Source organism: Pelmatolapia mariae, linkage group LG20, assembly GCF_036321145.2.
Source record: "Pelmatolapia mariae isolate MD_Pm_ZW linkage group LG20, Pm_UMD_F_2, whole genome shotgun sequence".
Lineage (NCBI taxonomy): Eukaryota > Metazoa > Chordata > Actinopteri > Cichliformes > Cichlidae > Pelmatolapia > Pelmatolapia mariae.
Window position 1 is genome coordinate 16163576 of NC_086244.1, and position 19860 is coordinate 16183435.

Genomic DNA, 19860 nt, shown 5'->3' on the forward strand with positions numbered 1-19860 from the left:
AGCAGCGGTCTAAGAGTAGCTGTGTATCATAATCATCATCATCATCATAGTTTATTTATATAGCACTTTAAAAACACACAAGGCTGACCAAAGTGCTGAACAACAGAAATATAAGAGACACAATAAGAATAATAAATACGATAAAATAATAAACATAGTAATAACAATAAAATATAATTAAATACAAGTCAGTTAACCACTGAGTCAAAGGCCAGGATTTAAAAATCTGGATTTAAAAACCAGCACTGATGTCGATTGCCTAATGTGAAGAGGAAGATTATTCCAAAGCTTTGGAGCCACAATAGAGAACGCTCGGTCTCCTCTCGGTTTCAGCTGTGATTTGGGGACTGAGAGCAACAGCTGCTCAGTTGACCGGAGTGAACAAGTGGGGACATAGGGCTTCAGCAAATCAGACAAATATGCAGGTGCCAGACCATTTAAGGATTTAAAAACCAATAAAAGGAGTTTAAAATGAATCCTAAATTCAATTGGAAGCCTGTGCAGGGAGGCCAGAACCGGAGTAATGTGCTCAAATTTCCTTCTACCAGTTAAAAACCGTGGCGCAGCATTCTGTACTGGTTGCAGGCAGCATGGATAACAGTCTCCAAATCACGCTTTGAAAGATAAGGTTTGACCTTCAACAGATGCCTGAGATGATAGAATGATGATTTCACCACCCATTCACGTGTAATTGAGCTCTTCAGGTGAGGGGTCAGAGCAGCAAGGTCGACATCAGGGGTATCAGAGGTACAATTCGGGCCGAACAGAATTGCTTCTGTTTTACATTCATTAAAATTTAAAAAGTTTAGAGCCATCCATGACTTAACACTAAGGCAATCGCTAAGGCAATCAAGCAGGAGTCTAATTGGGGAGCTATCAGAATGACTGAAAGGAAAATAGAGCTGGCAATCATCAGCATATAGATGAAATGAGACTTTGTGTTTTCGAAAGATTGCACCCAGTGGCAGGAGATACAATGGAAACAGTAATAGCCCAAGAATAGATTCCTGTGGTACACCCCATCGCAGAGGGGCCGCAGGGGACGATGACGAACCCAACTTAACACAGAAGCTCCTGTTTGAGAGATATGATTTTATCCACAGGAGTGCCAAGCCAGAATTGCCCACACAATGCTGTAATTAAGAGATCAGCAGGTCATGGTCCACTGTGTTGAATGCAGCAGTCATATCCAGTAATATAAGCACTACATGTTTACCACAGGCCATCACTACCAGAGTGTCGTTCATAACCTTTATGAGAGCTGTCTCTGTGCTGTGAAATGGCTTAAAGCCGGATTGAAAAATTTCAAACATTTGAGAGTTATTTAGATAATCCATTAGCTGAGCGTGAACAATCTTTTCCAAGATCTTACTCAGAAAAGGAAGTTTAGAGATGGGTCTAAAGTTTGACATAACTGAAATATCTGAGCCTGGCTTCTTAAGTAAGGGATGAATAACTGCATGCTTAAACTCGCTTGGTACTTGACCTGACAAGAGGCTGGTATTAATTATGTTCAGAATATGTGGTCCAACAGTAGGACACCTTTTTGAGAAAACGGGGATGAACAACATCATTTGGAGAACCACGCAGTTTAGCATTTAACACAAGCTTCTCTAGTTCAGGTAGAACAATTGGTTGGAAAGCAATACGCAAATTTGAACAGGGAACATCCACAGCCGGGTCAACAGAAGATAAAGTGGAGGGTCTGAAACTGGCAGCCTTATCCACAAAGAAATTAAGAAACTTATTACACATAACCTCAGAAGACTGCAAAAGAACATGATCCTCTGTATAGAATTTATGGTATTATACAAAGCATGAGGGTTATGAGAATTAACAGCAATAAGGTGAGAAAAATAGGAGTTTTTGGCGGTCTTTACTGCCCTCTGATAAGCTTTCCAGCTTGTCTTAAGAGCTTCCAGAGAGATGTACAGCCATTATTATCATATTAACAATATGATAATACCGTAAATAATAGGGTAAATGTTCTTGTTGGTTACAGACTTTCGCATCACCTTCATAACTTGTATTTGGGTTTCATTATTTTAAATTATGTAAGCAAAGTTAGATGAATTAGATTTTTAAAATTCTTATTCTTTTCAAATTCTGATAGATGTTCAACTCAACTCAAAAAAACATTGTGATAATATCATATTGTTTTTTGAGTCCACGTGTGTCACTGATAAGAGAGAGATATACTGACACTGTGTTTTTCAACTTTTAGGAATGATAAACGCTTCTTCTTAAAGACTCAGAACAAAAGGGAAATTAAGTTCCTTCTGGGCAACCTGAAGATCTACATGGAGCACCTGAGGAAATACCCACATTCACTGCTGGTCAAGTTTTTAGGTACCACACACACACACACTGAGAAATATCTCTGTACTGTACATCACTCAGGCACACAGGTATAATCCCCAGCGCCCGGTCAAAATGATCTCCACATTAGACTGGATGCTTCTGTTCACAGTGTTACAGTATAGTGGGCACATTTTAAGAGTCCAAGTTCAAGAGATTACGTCATGGCCTAATATTTTTAATACAGTGTATAATTCTTTCTTATGAATTGAATTTTTAGCTCTGCAAATATTTAGTGAGTCATTTACACTCCACTGAATAAAATAAATAGCAGTGGTTATTGGGCTTCTCTTATTTTTGCTCTTTTTTTGGTTGTGGGACCCGAGTTGATAAAAAAAAATGGTTTGAGTTTATAGCTGTGTGTGTGCGTGCGTGCGTGCGTGCGTGCGTGCGTGCGTGCGTGCGTGCGTGCGTGCGTGCGTGCGTGCGTGGGGCGGTTTGGGATCAAAAATAAACCTGCCCCGGGGCCTACCATAGCACTTTCACACCTGTGCCAAGATACACAAATGATAAAATGCCACCTTGGATGACATCTACCCTGCACTCGTCCTTTGTATATCTTGGCACAGGCATAATATCTCTGTGGTAGTCCTATCACAGCAGAAAACACTTGCAGCACACCTACAGCTTTCTGATGAATGATCCTTTTTTTTCAGTGCAATGTTAAACAAACTCTGCAAGGGAAATTCCACCGAAAGCCTTTTACCTTTCACAATGACACATTTTTCTTTGTTGCAGTTTGATTTTTACCTCGTTGAAATTGCAGCAACAATTAAACAACAGAAATTAGCTCCCTGTTATAAAAACACCAAACAGTGGGCGAGTGAAAAGCAGAGGCCCGTGCTATACAGAAGGCGTGTGTAGGAAGTCACTTCAGGTTTAAACTTGGCTGGTTTTGATCACTGGTTCCCGTCTTATCTTGCTGCTGATGCATGCCTAACGTGCTCTGGAGCAGATTATGTTCGAGACAACAGATCAGCACAAACAAAACCAAAACCAACCCAGCAACTCCACAGAAAGTAGTGTGGCGTATTGCAAGGGGCGTAAAATCCCTTCAGCGTGCAGACAGTAAGAAGGTGTGAAGTCTGTCTGTAGTGAAAGAAAATGAGTACAAATATGAATTAGTAGAATCAACTTTATTGATTTTTCCCCTGTTAGCTTCAATTTGAAAAGTACTTTATTACTGAACATTGTGATTACTGGAACTGTCATCTTGAACAGCTGGGATTTTTGCTGCCCTTCTTTTCTGGTTAAAAAAAGGTTTATTAATATAGAAGTTTGTTTTCCAGTGTTATGGAGCAAAGCTCTTAAAGTTTACACAAAGTCTTGTGAATCCTTTTCCTTTCACTCGCACTGTGCTGCTTTGTCTGCAGTAGCTGTCACTTTCAGCGTATCATGTGTTTGACCTCTTCTGATTTTTCTAATATTAGTTTTATCCTCCTTTGTCCATGTATCTGATTGCACACGTGTTAAAAATTTGTATCTTATCTTAGGTTTGTGATTAATTGGCTTCATAAATACGATATTTATCATCTGTTGAGCCCACTAGTTTCCATTATTGTGCTGCTTTTAACTTGTATTAAGAAAAGAGGTCAGCTAGCTTCTTATTGTTTTAGGATCTCATGAGAAATGAAAGGAACTTCGTTTTTGGGTAGGACCTCTTTGTTCATAATTTTAAATATCAAGCACTTTTCTATGCAAACATAGCCAGTAAGAAGTGCCTGGAAAATAACATAATGAGAGCAATTTCAAAATAAAAGAGAAAGTGATTAAAAATGAAACTAAAAAAACAAAAAACAAAAACGATTTTTGTAACTAGTGAAAACACCAAAACTGAGAGAAATGTCAGCCTTCAATGATCGACCTAGACTGAACGCTCAGAGGGGAAATGTATGGAGCCCTGAAGGTGAAATCTTTTATTTTGTTTGTAGAACATAATGATAATGTTTGATGATAATTAATATCTTTTGTGCAAAAGTTTATTATGATGTCCATACAAAATAAAAATTCCCTTTATGGGACTTTATGGTCCTGTAAAAATGGGTGTTTTGTTCTTTTGCAGTCTTTTGAGGTGTAGGCCACATCCACACACAGATCTTGTTTTTCTTGTGTGTGCACAGTTTTCATTTCTTCTCTCAGCATCTTTGTTTTACTGGAAGTGTAAGAACGAAGTTCTTATGTTCAACCCCTGTTTTTTTTAGCTATAAAAGATCTGACATAGCACTTCTGTGGCCAAGCACAAAGGTCATGTGTCCACACCTGCAGTCAGCTCCCAGTATTCTTTGGAAAAAACCCATTTGTCAGATGTCTGAGTACTGATAAATACACAAGTTGTCACTGAGTATGGTGAATTTCCTGAGCAAAATAAACAGATTGCTGTGGCCGACTGGAAACCAAAATATGTTTCATAACACTACTCAGGTCACGGTGAGTAAAATCCACACAGTGGAAAGTTGAACTGAAACATGGCACACACTGAAAAAAGACCATGTTGGATTTACTTAATTCAATAGTGGACATTGGTTGCACACAATTGTTTTGCTTTGGCAGAAACTTAAACAACTTAGTTAAATCAACACAAGTTAATTATATTCAATAAACCTGTGCATTTTGTGTTGATAAAACATGATTGAAACATGTTTAGATGAAGTAAGTTGAGCCCTTCGAATATTTTAATTCTTCACAATTTTGTCACTTTATTCCAACACTATTCAATAACTTTCCCCTATACTACTTGGTCACTTAAATTCTACATGTTGTCTTCATATTACATAATGTTCAACAAAGTCTAGAGTCTGGTTAACATAAAAAGTAAATGGATTTACACGACTACCATCCTCCTATCTTTATCCAGGTTGCAGGGGGCATAACCCAGAAGTGATAGGGTAAGAGGCAGGGTACACCTTGGACAGGTCACCAGTCTATCACATAGAGACAAACAACCACTTGCAATCACATTCATGGGTAATTTACACCAATTAACCTAACTCTAACAACTGCATGACTCTTAACTGTGGGAACTAACCAGATTGTGGATTTGAACCCAGGACCTTCTTGCTCTGAGGCAACAGCATTTATTGTGGTTTAACCTTGACAGGTTAAACCACAATAAATAGTGATAGCATACACGTGGTGTGTGTGTGTAGTTGTCTGCCTCTTATAACTCCAGTGATTTTTCTGCAGTTTGAAATCTCGTGCGATCTTGTGAATTTCATGAGTTCAGCAACTAACCACTCTTACTAGATTGTATCATGTCATCTCAACAAGAACAAATGAAGTTGTTGAATTTCATATAGATCCTACATGATCTAATTTTTTATTTTATTTTTTGCTCGCCTGTCCTGTTTGGTTCTTTTGCATCAGAATTATTGTCTAAAGGCCAAGAAAGATGCCCAACGGATTTACTGTACCAAGTGGACCATCCCGGCCTTGCCGTATTGGTCCATTTGATTGACCTTTGTTTTTTTTTGTTTATTTATTTTATTTTCAGTTGTTACATACGGGACAGACATGACTGGGGAAAGGGAAAAGGAGAAAGAAAGACAGGGAGAGAAAGAAAGAAAAACAGCGGGGAAGAGGAACGATGATAAAGGACACAAAACAAAAAAGAGGTGTGGGGACAAAAAATACATATATCTATCAATCACCTGGATCACCTGTTGAGAGAGAAAAAAAAGAAGAGAAAACAAGCAAAAAAGAGAGCGATACAATAAACAACATCATCGCGATAATCTATGTGTATATAACAGTAAATACTAAATATTGGATATTATTGTGCATCACGTAGGATCGACAGCGCACAGTGTGCTTTAAGGTAGCAGCCAAAAAGGGCATAGTTTGTATCTGTGAACACCCGTGTGTACACCTGTGAGCGCGCTTGTATTCAAAAGGTTCCTTCATGTAACGATCTGCTAGAGGGTGTGGGGAGCCATAGCCCTGTGAAGCAGGTATGGAAGAAATCCAGGCTCCAGACATCCAGAGACCCTCAGAGCACAAGAGATCAAGGAAGACCAACAGAGGGGCAGCCGCGCCAATTTCCCAGAAAGAGCTGAGGAGAGCCCCAGATGAGGGGTCACCCAGCAGCCGTGGAGCAGAAGCCAGAGGGGTTGCAGTGACGTGACCGTGAGCTCCGCCGGCAGCCAGCTGTGCCAGAGTGGACCGAACCCCAGGCCCAGAGGCCGAGGGCACCCCACCCCCCGAAGGGGTCTGACCGAGCCACAGGCGCCAGGCCCCGACAAGCAGCCACCAGGAGTGAGCCGGTGCATACCTGAGCGCTCAGCCCCAGACACCAAGAACCACCAATGCACCGATGTCTGAGGGTATCAGTCACCGGCAGGGGGAGTGGTGGGGGGAGATAGGCCTCCATACCTTGGAGGGCCTGAGATGTCCCTAGAGAGGTGACGTCTGATATCCGACTTGACATATAGACACAGACAAACGGGCACACACAGATACGAACAGCTACATGATTTAATTACGTTCACCATAGAAATATGAAATTATTTTGTTCAAATTACAAGTTAGACTTTGTAAATGTAACAGCCATCCAAGGAAAGGCGGCTGCTTGACTTGAGTGAGATGGATGCCTTCCTCAAACCACGATCCGAAGCCCTCGAGATGAAATCACGTGCGGTGTCGTGAGATTTAACATTGCTATATTATTGATTTACTTCGCTCGAACATGATATGAACAATTTAATATACCCTCTCTGCATATCATGTACAGGGTGGGCCATTTATATGGATACACCGTAATAACATGGGAATGGTTGGTGATATTAAAGTCCTGTTTGTGGCACATTAGTATATGTGAGGGGGCAAACTCCTCAAGATGGGTGGTGAGCATGGTGGCCATTTAGAAGTCGGCCATCTTGGATACAACTTTTGTTTTTTCAATAGGAAGAGGGCCATGTGACACATCAAACTTATTGGTAATGTCACAAGAAAAACAATGGTGTGCTTGGTTTCAACGTAACTTTATTCTTTCATGAGTTATTTACAAGTTTCTCTTTGTTCACAGCCATTGACATGTCGAAGAGGTTAACACGTGAGGAGCGGATCGAAATTGTGTTGATATCTGGTGAACGCAGTAACCGGGTCATTGCAGCAGATTTCAATGCAAGACACCCTACGAGATCACCCATCTCCCAGGCTACAGTTAGCAAACTGCTTGCTAAGTTTCATGAAACTGGTTCAGTGTTGGATTTGCCAAAATGTGGACGCAAGAAAACTGTCACTAATGAAGAAACATCAGTGGCTGTCCTAGCTTCATTCAGCAAGAGCCCACAGCGTAGCACTCGCCGCATGTCACTGGAGAGTTGGATTAGTCGAACATCCCTTCGGCGGATATTAGCTACTCACAAATGGCACCCTTACAAACTCCAGCTACTGCAGCATCTCAACGAGGATGACCCAGATCGGCGCACAGAATTTGCAGAATGGGCAAAACAAAAATTGGAACAGGACCCTCAGTTCACACAGAAGATTTTGTTCAGTGATGAGGCAAACTTTTATGTGAATGGTGAAGTTAACAAACAAAACCACCGCTATTGGTCTGACACTAACCCACATTGGATGGATCCCTCCAAGACTGTTGGAACAACAAAAGTGATGGTTTGGTGTGGTATATGGGGTACAACGATAGTGGGTCCATTCTTCATCAATGGAAACCTCAAGGCCACTGGATATTTGAAATTGCTACATGATGATGTGTTTCCCTCTTTATGCACTGAAGCTGGCACGTTCCCTGAGTTTTTCCAGCAAGATGGTGCACCACCACATTATGGGTGCCAGGTCCGAGCATTCCTAGATGAACAGTTTCCTGGAAAGTGGATTGGTCGTCGTGGGCCAGTTGAATGGCCACCAAGGTCTCCCGATCTGGCCCCCTTAGACTTTTATCTTTGGGGTCATCTGAAGGCAATTGTCTATGGTGTGAAGATACGAGATGTGCAGCACCTGAAACTACGGATACTGGATGCCTGTGCTGGCATTTCTCCTGCGGTGTTGCTATCAGTGTGTGAAGAGTGGGAGAAGAGGGTTGCATTGACAATCCAACACAATGGGCAGCACATTGAACACATTTTATAAGTGGTCAGAAACTTGTAAATAACTCATGAAAGAATAAAGTTACGTTGAAACCAAGCACACCATTGTTTTTCTTGTGACATTACCAATAAGTTTGATGTGTCACATGGCCCTCTTCCTATTGAAAAAACAGAAGTTGTATCCAAGATGGCCGACTTCTAAATGGCCACCATGGTCACCACCCATCTTGAGGAGTTTGCCCCCTCACATATACTAATGTGCCACAAACAGGACTTTAATATCACCAACCATTCCCATTTTATTACGGTGTATCCATATAAATGGCCCACCCTGTAGTTTCTACACTATATAGTTACACTTAACTTTAAAGCATGAGGCAATTTTTGTTGAATACATGCAAGATGCTTACATAAATCCAAAGAGATGGCCAATCCTTTTTTTTTTTTCAGTGCACGCAGTGACATTAAATGTGACAGAAGACTGTTTCCTGGGTCCTTGGCTCAAACAGTAACTTTCTGTTCAGTACATCTTATAACTTTATTATTCCACTGGATGCAGAGGGCATTCATATTCAGAGTTCATAAACAAACACACTTGTGATAGTATCTACTTTTATTGTAATGCTGACATTACAATGAATGTAATACACAGAATACACACATACACAGAAAACCCCAACAATGATATGACCCCCTGTGAGCAAGCACTTTGGTGAGAAGGGAAAACTCCTATTTAACAGGAAGAAACCTCTGGGAGACTCAGACTCAAGAAGGGGCGGACATCTGCTGCAAGTGGTTGGGGTGAGAAGAGGAAGACAGGACAAAAGACATGCTGTGGAAGAGAGCCAAAGATTAATAATAACTAATTAATAATAACTATTTACACATTGTGAGTGAGAAAGGCGAATGAGAAGAACAATCCATGTGTTATTGCTCGTGTAACATTGGCTCTTTTTACTTGTATGAGTAACTTAATCTTTAATAATACTGCAGTACAGAACTTCAGTGAATAATTGAAGAACAGATTATGACAAACACATTTTTATGAACAATCCCTCGGATGAATGTGACTTGTCACCAATTCCATGCACCAGCGCCACATGGAAAACAAGGAGAGTGCCCTCGGATTGGCAGACTAAGGTGGTGAACCAAGGGATCATATACCTCAGCCTCCATAGGGAAGCTACACCACTGTCCTGGTATGTCTAAGTATCACAAGTATTGGATGTTATCACACGTGTATTTCTGGTGGACTCTCTTTCTGTTTTACCTAGAGTTGTGATTTGCATCTCATGGTGGTTTTGTCTTTATCTCCTGTTACCTCTGACTCTCTTCCACAGCATGTCTTTCCTCCTGTCTTCCTCCTCTCACCCCAACCGGTCACCACAGATGGCCGCCCCTCCCTGAGCCTGGTTCTGCTGGAGGTTTCTTCCTGTTAAAAGGAAGTTTTTCGTTCCCACTGTCGCCAAAGTGCTTGCTCATAGGGGAGCAAGGATAATCCATATGATTGTTGGGTTTTTCTCTGTATGTATTATTGTAGGGTCTACCTTACAAAATAAAGCACCTTGTTGTGATTTGGGGCTCTATAAATAAAATTGAACTAAACTGAATTGAACAGGTGACAGCGATTTCTCATTTGTAATAAACAGTAGAGTAGGTTTTAGAGTAAGAGGTTTTATGTTGCAAATCCCACTTAAAATAAATCCCACTTAAAATAAATGTCTCAATTGAGTAACTGGTTTCTTGTTTTTAGGTGTTCACAGGATCCAAATCCCACAAAGACGAAAGGTACAGATACATTTTACGCCTGTTCAGTTCTCTTGAGAATTACAATGTGAAACAAAGGGTTATAAAGTACTTTTTCCCATTTATCTGTTCCAGAAGTTCTTCATTGTCATGCAAAGTGTGTTTTATCCAGATGATCGCATCAATGCCAGGTAAGCTTACAAGCATCCATATGTGACAAGTTGAAGTTGACTATTGCTCAGGAACTGCAAACCTTCCGATCTCTTACCATCAGACTAGCACGTGCTTGCATGGCTTTGGATGCTGATGCAACAGGTGCTGTCCGTGACTCTCTTGTGACTTTTTTTTCACGCTTGCACTTTTTAAACATTTACTTTGTAGTGCCATATATGCATTATATACCAGGGATTGGGTTCACCTATACCAGGTGTACCTTGTTCCTGGAACTTTTGGGTCACGTTTCGATGGTCCAAGCCTCTAGCAGAACTTTGAAAACATCCAGTTATGCCTTTTTTGTGTTGTCAGGTATGACATTAAGGGCTGTGAGGTGAGTCGCTGGACAGACCCTGCACCAGAGGGAAGCCACATCATTGTGGTTCTCAAAGACCTCAACTTCGAGGGCCAGTTCATCACTCTGGGTAAGAGCATTTATGTATTCTGGGTATAAGTTCAAAAGGTAGCATTATTGCACCTTCTTCCAGGCCTGTCACTGCAGTATCTCACTGCAAATGTCATGTCCATGTGCTGGAGTAACAATTAAATACCAGTTTTTGTGTCAGTATTGTGTTTTTCGAGCTATGCGTTGTTTAATTGTTTAGACCAGCAGCGTTCCTGGCTCCTGCGACAGGTGGAAATTGACACACACTTCCTCCGCCAGCTCAACGTGTTGGACTACAGCCTTCTCCTTGCTCATCAGCCCCTACACCACGACGAGCGCCACCAGGGCCTCTCCTTTGCTACGTTCATCGTAAGAGCAAAAAAGTACGTTTTAGTACCCTGGTTTTCATTTCTGTTGCATTTAGAGAGTTCTGATCGCGTATTAATTTTGGGAGGATTCCAGCAATTTTAAAACACTGAAAAGTGCAATTGAAAAAAAAATGGTTCCCCTTAGCTTCAGAACTGCTTCAATTCTTCATGATTCAACAAGGTGTTAGAAACATTCCTCTGAGACTTTGGTCCATATTGACATCACACGTCACACAGTTGCTGCAGCTTCAATCCAAATGTCACAGCAGAAATCAAACTTCATCGAGGTGTGCTCTCCTGCTGCTGCATCTGCTTCAAGATTAAACATGTGTGTTCAGAGAGGGGTTTCTTTTGTTTATTTGTGTTTTTTTTATTGTTGCCTTCCTATCAGGTCAAAGCAGTCTGGCAATTCTCTTTTGTCATCCTCATTAACAGGACATGTTTATCCAGAGAACTGCCTGGCACTTGATATTTTCTCTCTCTTCTCAGACTATTCTCTGTAAACTCTAGATTTGGTTGTATGGGAAAATCCCAGCAGCTAAGCAGTTTCTGAAACTCTCAGATTAGCCGGCCTGGCACTAATGGCCATGCCTCATTCAAATTCCCTATCCTGATGCTCGGTTTAATCTTCAAAAGGTTTACGTGCCTAAATGCACAGAATTTCCGCCATGTGATTCGCAAATTAAACATTTTTTAAACATGGCTGTTAAAATGTTGGGTAACGCCTCGTGAGAATTGCACTGCATAGCTGTTTTAGGAAACCTGAGACTTCTGTCTCAGCCAGTGCTCTTTGAACTAACAACCACAGAAAGTACAGAGAGCCTTACCAGCAGACTGGGTTTGGTTTGTTTCTTTGCTGACATTACAATAAATATAGATAAATCTCTTGACACCAGATTTATCCATACAATAACAAATACCTGCAGTCATGACAACATGCAAGCATGGAGAAAGTGAAAGCACAGCATGACATCATTATGATCTTTAAGGTGTATGAAACAAAAGCTCCAAATGAACACGAAAACAATCAAACATGTTTTAAAATCCAGCTGATGTATTAACAAGGTTAACACAGCAGATGGAGCACTACAGACAAAATAAGAAAAAACAATCAGAAAACAACTCGCTGGCCGAATGTGCTGATGTTACAATCATGATTTTTATTTTCATTCCTAAAATAAAAGTGGAACATCAGGAGCATCAGACACCTCGTTCTAAGCCAGAAATTGTAATTTCCATTAGTGTGTGACTCATGCTGCGTCATCACGCACTCACATCCAGAGCAGTGGGCTGGGCTCCCAGACTAAGCTTCCTGCATAGGGTCCTGTTGCAGGATTCCTCCACTTAAGTTGTTTTTTTTTTCACTCAGCTTTAAATTAGAAGAAAACTGAGTCATTACTGGTTTTGCTCAGTTACAGACTATAGACACAGCTTCAGACGAATATAAAATTCAGAGACTGAGTCATGGCTGTCTTTTTGTTTTTGGCCCACGGGTGCTTGATATCTGGCTTCAATTCAAGCACAAGCCCTGAATCACAGAATAATATAATGCATATGGAGCTCAAATATTTACACTGAATATTTTGTATTTGAATTGCATGCAAACTATTTAGCTACCCCTTGATATGTATCTAACTTATATTTCATTTATTTGGGTTCATTAGAGTTGTTATTTTTGCATATTTAGGTTTCTCAAATCAATGTGTGTGCCTAATAAGAATTATAATAAATATTTTGATGTTCATTAGTAGAAATGGGCCTTCATGGTCAGTGTCTGAGGTCTTCTTCCCCAAGCTGTAAAACCTGCTTCATTTAGCCCTGTAAAGTCTGACTGATATGCCTCTAACCTCTTTGTTGCTTTTCTCTTGAACATATGTTTGCATGATGATATAGAGCCAATGGTCTAACTAATAATTAAACTTTTTGTAATTAAAATAAACGAGGGTTAGTTAGATTTGATTCCTGGTTGAATTTATAACTTTACTCGCTTAGAAAGAAATGAACAGATTCTAACTTTTATGGTACTTTAATTTTAATGGAGAGAGACAGAATATCAAAAATACCAAAAAGCCAGAAAAAAAACCTATTACATAAACTTTATAAATTGATTTGCATGTCATTGAGTAGCTCATCCAAATTTCAATTTGTCATGTTCCTAAAGCACCCCTGTCATTCCAACCTCTCCAACACTGTGATAAAGGATGTCAGGGACAAGATTGTAGACATGCTTAAGGCTGGAAGGGGGGAAAAGGCCATCAGCAAGAAGCTTGGTGACGAGGTGACGAGTGTTGATGCGATTATTCGGTAATGGAAGAAATATGAAATGACCATCAGTGGCCCTGGGTCTGGAATGTCATGCAAGATTTTGCCTCATGAAGGGAAGATGATCTTTAAAAGGTGGTGGATGACCCAAAACCTAATGACAGGAACTTGTTAATGATCTACACTACACTTGTGACATTACCAATAAGTTTGATGTGTCACATGGCCCTCTTCCTATTGAAAAAACAGAAGTTGTATCCAAGATGGCCGACTTCTAAATGGCCACCATGGTCACCACCCATCTTGAGGACTTTGCCCCCTCACATATACTAATGTGCCACAAACAGGACTTTAATATCACCAACCATTCCCACTACACTAAATGCCTTACCTCTGTGCTTGTCAACAAGGGTTTCTGCACTACTTCTGTGGTGAATCTTTGTAGACCTTGCGATGTAACTGACATTAATAGCTGACACCATTACCAGGATTCATGCTTTTCTGTGATGTTTTATGTGTTAATTACTTGGTGGTTGTGTCCCACAGCTTCATCTGTCCTTATACTAAAGTGATGATTGTTATTCTCTCACTGATAAAATTAAAAGCTGCAATGAAAAAGTAGCCTGAAATCCACAGCAGCAATCGACAGTACTGAAGAGCAGTTATATTTCCACAGCAATGCACGTCAGCTTTAGTGTATGTTAAGTGACAGGATTACAGAAGCCTCTGTGGTTTTTATGTACCTGTGGTCTGTAAGTCCTCAGTGGTGGACTCTGCTCTTCAGGTAATTTGTTTTGCATTTATAAAATGTTTTTTAGCGACTTAGCAATCAAAAATATAATCATTCTACCTAAAATACATTAGAAACATGACATTTTGGTTTACCATGTGAGTGGTAAACCAAATGCCTTATGCCAGGCTCACACTGTGCGATTTTTTCAGTCGCGCGATTCAGCTCCTGCTCAAACTGTACGATTGACTCGCAGGGGTTAGAAGTTCACAGGTCACGATGCAGGGTCTCACACTATACGGCCCGATGCTCTGATGCGACCTGAGTGCTCACACTGTGCGTCCATAAAATGAAGGTTATAACAGAAATTCTGTCGCTCACTCTCCCTCTCTGTCTTTCACTCACATAGACACGCACACCACCACCATCAACTTTGCTAAATTGCTAATTAAAAACATTGATCAGGCAGCTGTGATTGAGCAGCAATGTAAATCCAACTATTTTCACGGTTGTTGTGGTCGTGATAATTTTGTGAGGCCACATCGAAAAGGCTCGGGTGAGCTTGCCATAGTTCTACAAGTTGTGCCTCCATCGCTTGTGTCCAGATCACACGCTGCACTCCCGTGCTGCGCCGTCTTTTTCGCTGACATTTGTGTTTGCGCGTGCGCAGTGCGAGAAGCTGCGGTGACACCCTCACGACGGTCGCGAGGATTTCAAACAGGTTTGAAATCCTCACGACCAAGCGATTGATGATCGGGAGCTGGTCGTGAGGTGTTAATCGCCTCTCATTACCCCACGTATACTACACGATGCACGACGCACGATGAAGGCCAAAATCGGGCCGATCGCCAAAACGGTCGCACGACTCAAAAATCGGCTCAAAATGGGCCAAAAATCGCACAGTGTGAGCCCGGCATTACCAGCCCCAACCCTAAACCCAAATCAACATTCACAAGCATTGTTTAGTAACTAATTAGGTATGTAATCTCTGCATACAAGCCCCAACAGTAGTTTCTAAATCTGTTGGAAACTCCGTCATCAGTCTCTCCTGACATTTTTTCCAAAGTTGGTAGGGTTTGGTGTGTTTTACCGCAGCTGTTTAAGCCCTGACTACAAAGCACCATATAAAAGATTTAATAAAGCCAACTTTTAGTGAAGGTGAATATCAAGACCTCAACTATAAAAACATGAATTAGCATAGCTTCCAAAGAAACTGTGAATGCATAAATGTCTTACAGTTAAATCAAAACCAACAGGTCTTTAGCAGCCCATTTGCAGTTAAAGTTAGAGCTAGGGTTAGGTTCGCAGTTTTTTCTTTTCAGTTTCTGAAATTGGCACCAGTGCCCTGTTTTTTGAATTATAAATAGCTTCAAGTGCACATTCAGGACTGTGTGTCTCATTTAGACACTCAGACACTGAGCCATGCGTTAATTGCACACATTTCTGCATCTCTGCCATTCAAAGACACTGTGTATATAGTTTATTGTGTGAATGCCGTGAGGCCCGGGTTCAAATCCTGCTTATGGCAACAATTTTTTCAGTTAACAGTTCAACCTTTTTACCTCTTTTCAGCACAAAGTTCTGCTTCTTTACACCTTTTCAGTAGAAACTTTTACTTCTTCACCTCTTTTCAGCAGAATTTTCAGCTTCTTGGCCTGTTTTCAGCAGAATTTTCAGCTTCTTGGCCTGTTTTCAGCAGAATATTCAGTATCTTCATCTCTTTTTAGCAGAAAGTTCAACAGGTTCACCTCTTTTCAGCAGACAGTTCAGCTTTTCCCACCTCTTTTCAGCACAAATCTAAGCCTCTTCTGCTCTTTTCAGCAGAATTTTCAGTTTCTTCATCTCTTTTTTGCTGAACATTCAGCTTTTTCACCTCTTTTCAGCACAAATTTCAGTTTCTTCACTTCTTTTCAGCACAAAGTTCTGCTTCTTCACCTCTTTTCAGCACAATTCAGCTTCTTCTGCACAGTGCACATTTTTTCTCTCATCATATCTTTGTTTGGGAGTAGAACTGGTTTGGCTTAGTGGGATGAGCAGCCGCCGTGAACCCCGGTGGCGAAGGTTCGAATCCTACCTATGGCGGTTGCCGCACATCTTCCCTGCTTGCATGCACACTGCTTTCTTATCACCCTGCAGTGTACCCTTTCAAATACAGCCATCTTCAGCAAGCACTTCAGCTTCTACACCTCTGTTCAGCAGATAATTCTGCTTCTTCAGCTGTTTAGCAGATTCCACTACATGGCATTCACACTGCATTTTCGCAGGAAATGCAACTTTTTCTAGTTTTATGTAATATTCAGTACTGAACTTAAAACTTTTCAAGGAATCAATTTATCATTCAGTGTTTTCATAAAAGCCTTATTTTTTACACAAACGAGGTTTAAGGCCTGGAGAAGTTTGAAGCTTTTTGTCCTCCACAATGGAAAATGGCTAAAAATAAAAATGGGTGTCACTTTAGCCACCTCCTAATTTTATTAATTCTGTGCTCAGCTTTGAGTCTCCAACATCATTAAAACGTAGCCAGCTGCTGCTCATTTTACATTTTACGCTTGTGCCTTCACTCTTTCCCAACATGGTCAAATTTAATTCGGTTCCCTGTCTCTCTGTGCACCTTGCCATTTTGTGTGAAAATTCCATTAGATCAGGATTTCTGACTCAGACTATCCTGTCTGGCACCACCAACCACACCAAGTTCCAAGTCAATTTAATAAGCCCTTTTTTCCATTCTGATGTTCAACCAGCAGTCGTTTCAACCATGTCCACATGCCTTAGTGCATTCTTCTATAGGAGTGGTGGATGAAATATTTGCCTTTACCATCTTGACACCCATTAGGCCAGCAGTAACCAGTGTGGGATTTTAGGGTTGCTCTGGGTTGCTTTTATTTAGGCACATTTCTCAGAAACCAAAAGATATTACCTTTCAGATTTTTACTATATATTCCCTTAACATATTTTCTTTTTAACTGTTTCAAATATGAATAAATATTATAAAAAATGGTAGACTGTAACCTAACCCAAGCCCCAGGCTTAACCCTAAATGAGTCATCAGTTACCTGGTGTTCAGAATTTAATGCATGAGTATAATGGCGTGAGAATTCAATGTGTATATTCAGTCTGGATTCACTTGGTGCGCTAAACTCTGTTGTAATCTGTCTAGACTGGACTGAAAGGATTACAAAAGGGCCAATTAGGGTGTCCGTTTCAGTGACTCATTCTCATCTGTATGGCTTTTCTTTTCAGGTCTGTGAATCCAGGCTCCAGTCCAATCCATATGAATGCAGCCACAGTTCCCGGAACAGTCGTGGACGAGGACCCTGCCCTATCCTTATCTGAAACAGACAGCGGCTTAAAGACACCACACTCTCAAGCTGCATCAAGGAGCAGCTCTCCTCGAACATGTGCAAAGGATGCTGGGCCAGCGAGCGCTGAGGCTGAGCTGCAAGACTTCCAAGCCCAAAACCGACGTTTGCTGCCAAACTTAAAGAATCCTCTTCACATCATTGATGGCCCCGAGCAGCGCTACTTTGTCGGCATCATTGACATTTTCACAGTTTACAGTTTTAAGAAGAGGCTGGAGCATTTGTGGAAGAGGTTAAGGCACCCCGGTCGGTCCTTCTCAACCGTCAGTCCACAGACTTACTGCCTCAGGCTGTGTCAGTGGGTGCAAGACCACACCAAGTAGAGCCTGAACAAGAGGTGGAAACTCATCTCCACTTCTCACCGAGCAAGTCCAAATAACCAAAGTTCAAACGCATGGCGTAAAGCAGGATTCCTCTTCTCTCCAACCTTCTCATCATAAGAACTTCAGACATTAAATGTGGGCCTTACCTCTGAACCTTTAGCAGATACCAAAATGATTTTTACACACACATAAATTAGATTTTGTAGAAAATGGATGGATGGCTGATTACGAAACAATGCAATGAAACAGGCTGTACGCAAATAGGAATTTCATTATTTATTTGAACATTTTTTTGAGAAGCAGACATGGATTACTTCTTTATACTTCCTTAACCTGCCAAATAGTTTTAAGACAAGTATGCGTTTCAGCCCACTGTGTTCAAATTTTAGAATTATATTCTGGATTTGACGCTTCAAGCTGAATGTTTGGGGTATCTTAGCTTGCTATGACCATGAAACTGAGCGGAACTCTGTACTTGGGCCCACCCTAAAGCATAAGCTGCTTTATTCTAAATTTTGACTCTGAGTGGGACCATAATTTACAGACTAAACACCAAGTTGTGTTCAAAATGGCTTAAATTGAGTGACTCTGACCACAAACACATCAAGAAAGTGATTAGAGAAGTCATGAATCCAAAACAACACAGGGTTATTTTCTGATTTCTCTTCTATACATTCATACTTCTTTTTACAACCAGAGGGTTTTAAAAGTAATGCAGGTGTAAGGCCTTTAATATACAGAGACTGTGATGTCCTCTATCCAGATGTTATTGTTTCTATCCACTTTTTCTTCTGTCACTGCTAATGCTACCTCAGAAAGACAAATTTAAATACATGGGTGCATTAAAGGGTTAAATAAATACTTGTTTTGTGTTTTGCAAACCAGTGAGTTTGTGAAGCAAATATATTTGCAGCACAGGGAGCCTCATTCCTTAAGATCACAGCATACATGTTCTAGCGTCATGGAATAAAGCTGACTTGCAATCTTTTTTTCTTTTTAATATATTTTCATTCTTATTGACTTCTGTAATGTACAGGGTGAACCTACAGACCTTCTGTTTTTCCCCATCTACAGGGTGGGCCATTTATATTATATATAATAAAATGGGAATGGTTGGTGATATTAAAGTCCTGTTTGTGGCACATTATAGTATATGTGAGGGGGCAAACTCCTCAAGATGGGTGGTGACCATGGTGGCCATTTAGAAGTCGGCCGTCTTTGATACAACGTGTTAACCTCTTCGACATGTCAATGGGTGTGAACAAAGAGAAACTTGTAAATAACTCATGAAAGAATAAAGTTACGTTGAAACCAAGCACACCATTGTTTTTCTTGTGACATTACCAATAAGTTTGATGTGTCACATGGCCCTCTTCCTATTGAAAAAACAGAAGTTGTATCCAAGATGGCCGACTTCTAAATGGCCACCATGGTCACCACCCATCTTGAGGACTTTGCCCCCTCACATGTACTAATGTGCCACAAACAGGACTTTAATATCACCAACCATTCCCATTTTATTATATATAATATAAATGGCCTACCCTGTAGATGGGGAAAAACAGAAGGTCCATGGCTGTAGGTTCATGTCATCTTACCCTTAGATTTGAAAAAACATTTGAGAGAAACAAATTAAAAACAGGTAATTGAATTTTCTCTATAAATTATATTGTTCATGAGTGTGCTTGCATTTCTCAGAAAAACATTTTTTTCTCCTAACTCAGCTACGCCTATGCAGGGCCAACCCAAATACGCAGGGCCAAGCTGCTCTGCAATCAAAGTCCATTCCCCATGTGCCTTGAAAACCTCTGTACTGACGTCTTTGAGTAAACTGAATCCAAATTTCCATTTTGGAACAATGACACCCAAATAAATGAAAGCATAGGGTGATGTTAGAGAGCTAATAGTAAAAGAGCTTAGTGTAACTTCCAGAAAACCACTGCTGTTATTAACAGCCATTAAATTAACTGCAGTTAATAATCTGGTGTTTCCAACCAATGCCAATGACTTGAACGAACCATTGTTTGATAAAGTGGAAGTAAAAGTGCTGCATGAATCTGATAAACTGACTG

General features: G+C 40.7%; 1 protein-coding gene across 2 annotated transcripts in view; it reads left to right on the forward strand.

Annotated features, from left to right (window-relative positions):
* pip5kl1 (phosphatidylinositol-4-phosphate 5-kinase-like 1) overlaps positions 1–19242 on the forward strand; it is a 44651-nt gene extending 25409 nt beyond the window's left edge. The window contains exons 5-10 of one of the 2 annotated variants that reach the window (XM_063465367.1): positions 2225–2349; positions 10156–10190; positions 10284–10339; positions 10674–10786; positions 10967–11129; positions 17347–19242. In XM_063465367.1, coding sequence (XP_063321437.1) covers positions 2225–2349; positions 10156–10190; positions 10284–10339; positions 10674–10786; positions 10967–11129; positions 17347–17788 — 934 coding nt within the window. In that variant the 3' untranslated portion in view covers positions 17789–19242. Of the gene's footprint in view, positions 1–2224; positions 2350–8878; positions 9602–10155; positions 10191–10283; positions 10340–10673; positions 10787–10966; positions 11130–17346 lie in introns of those variants that run through there. The other variant, XM_063465368.1, reaches the window with a different exon arrangement.
* The last annotated feature ends 618 nt before the right edge of the window (positions 19243–19860 follow it).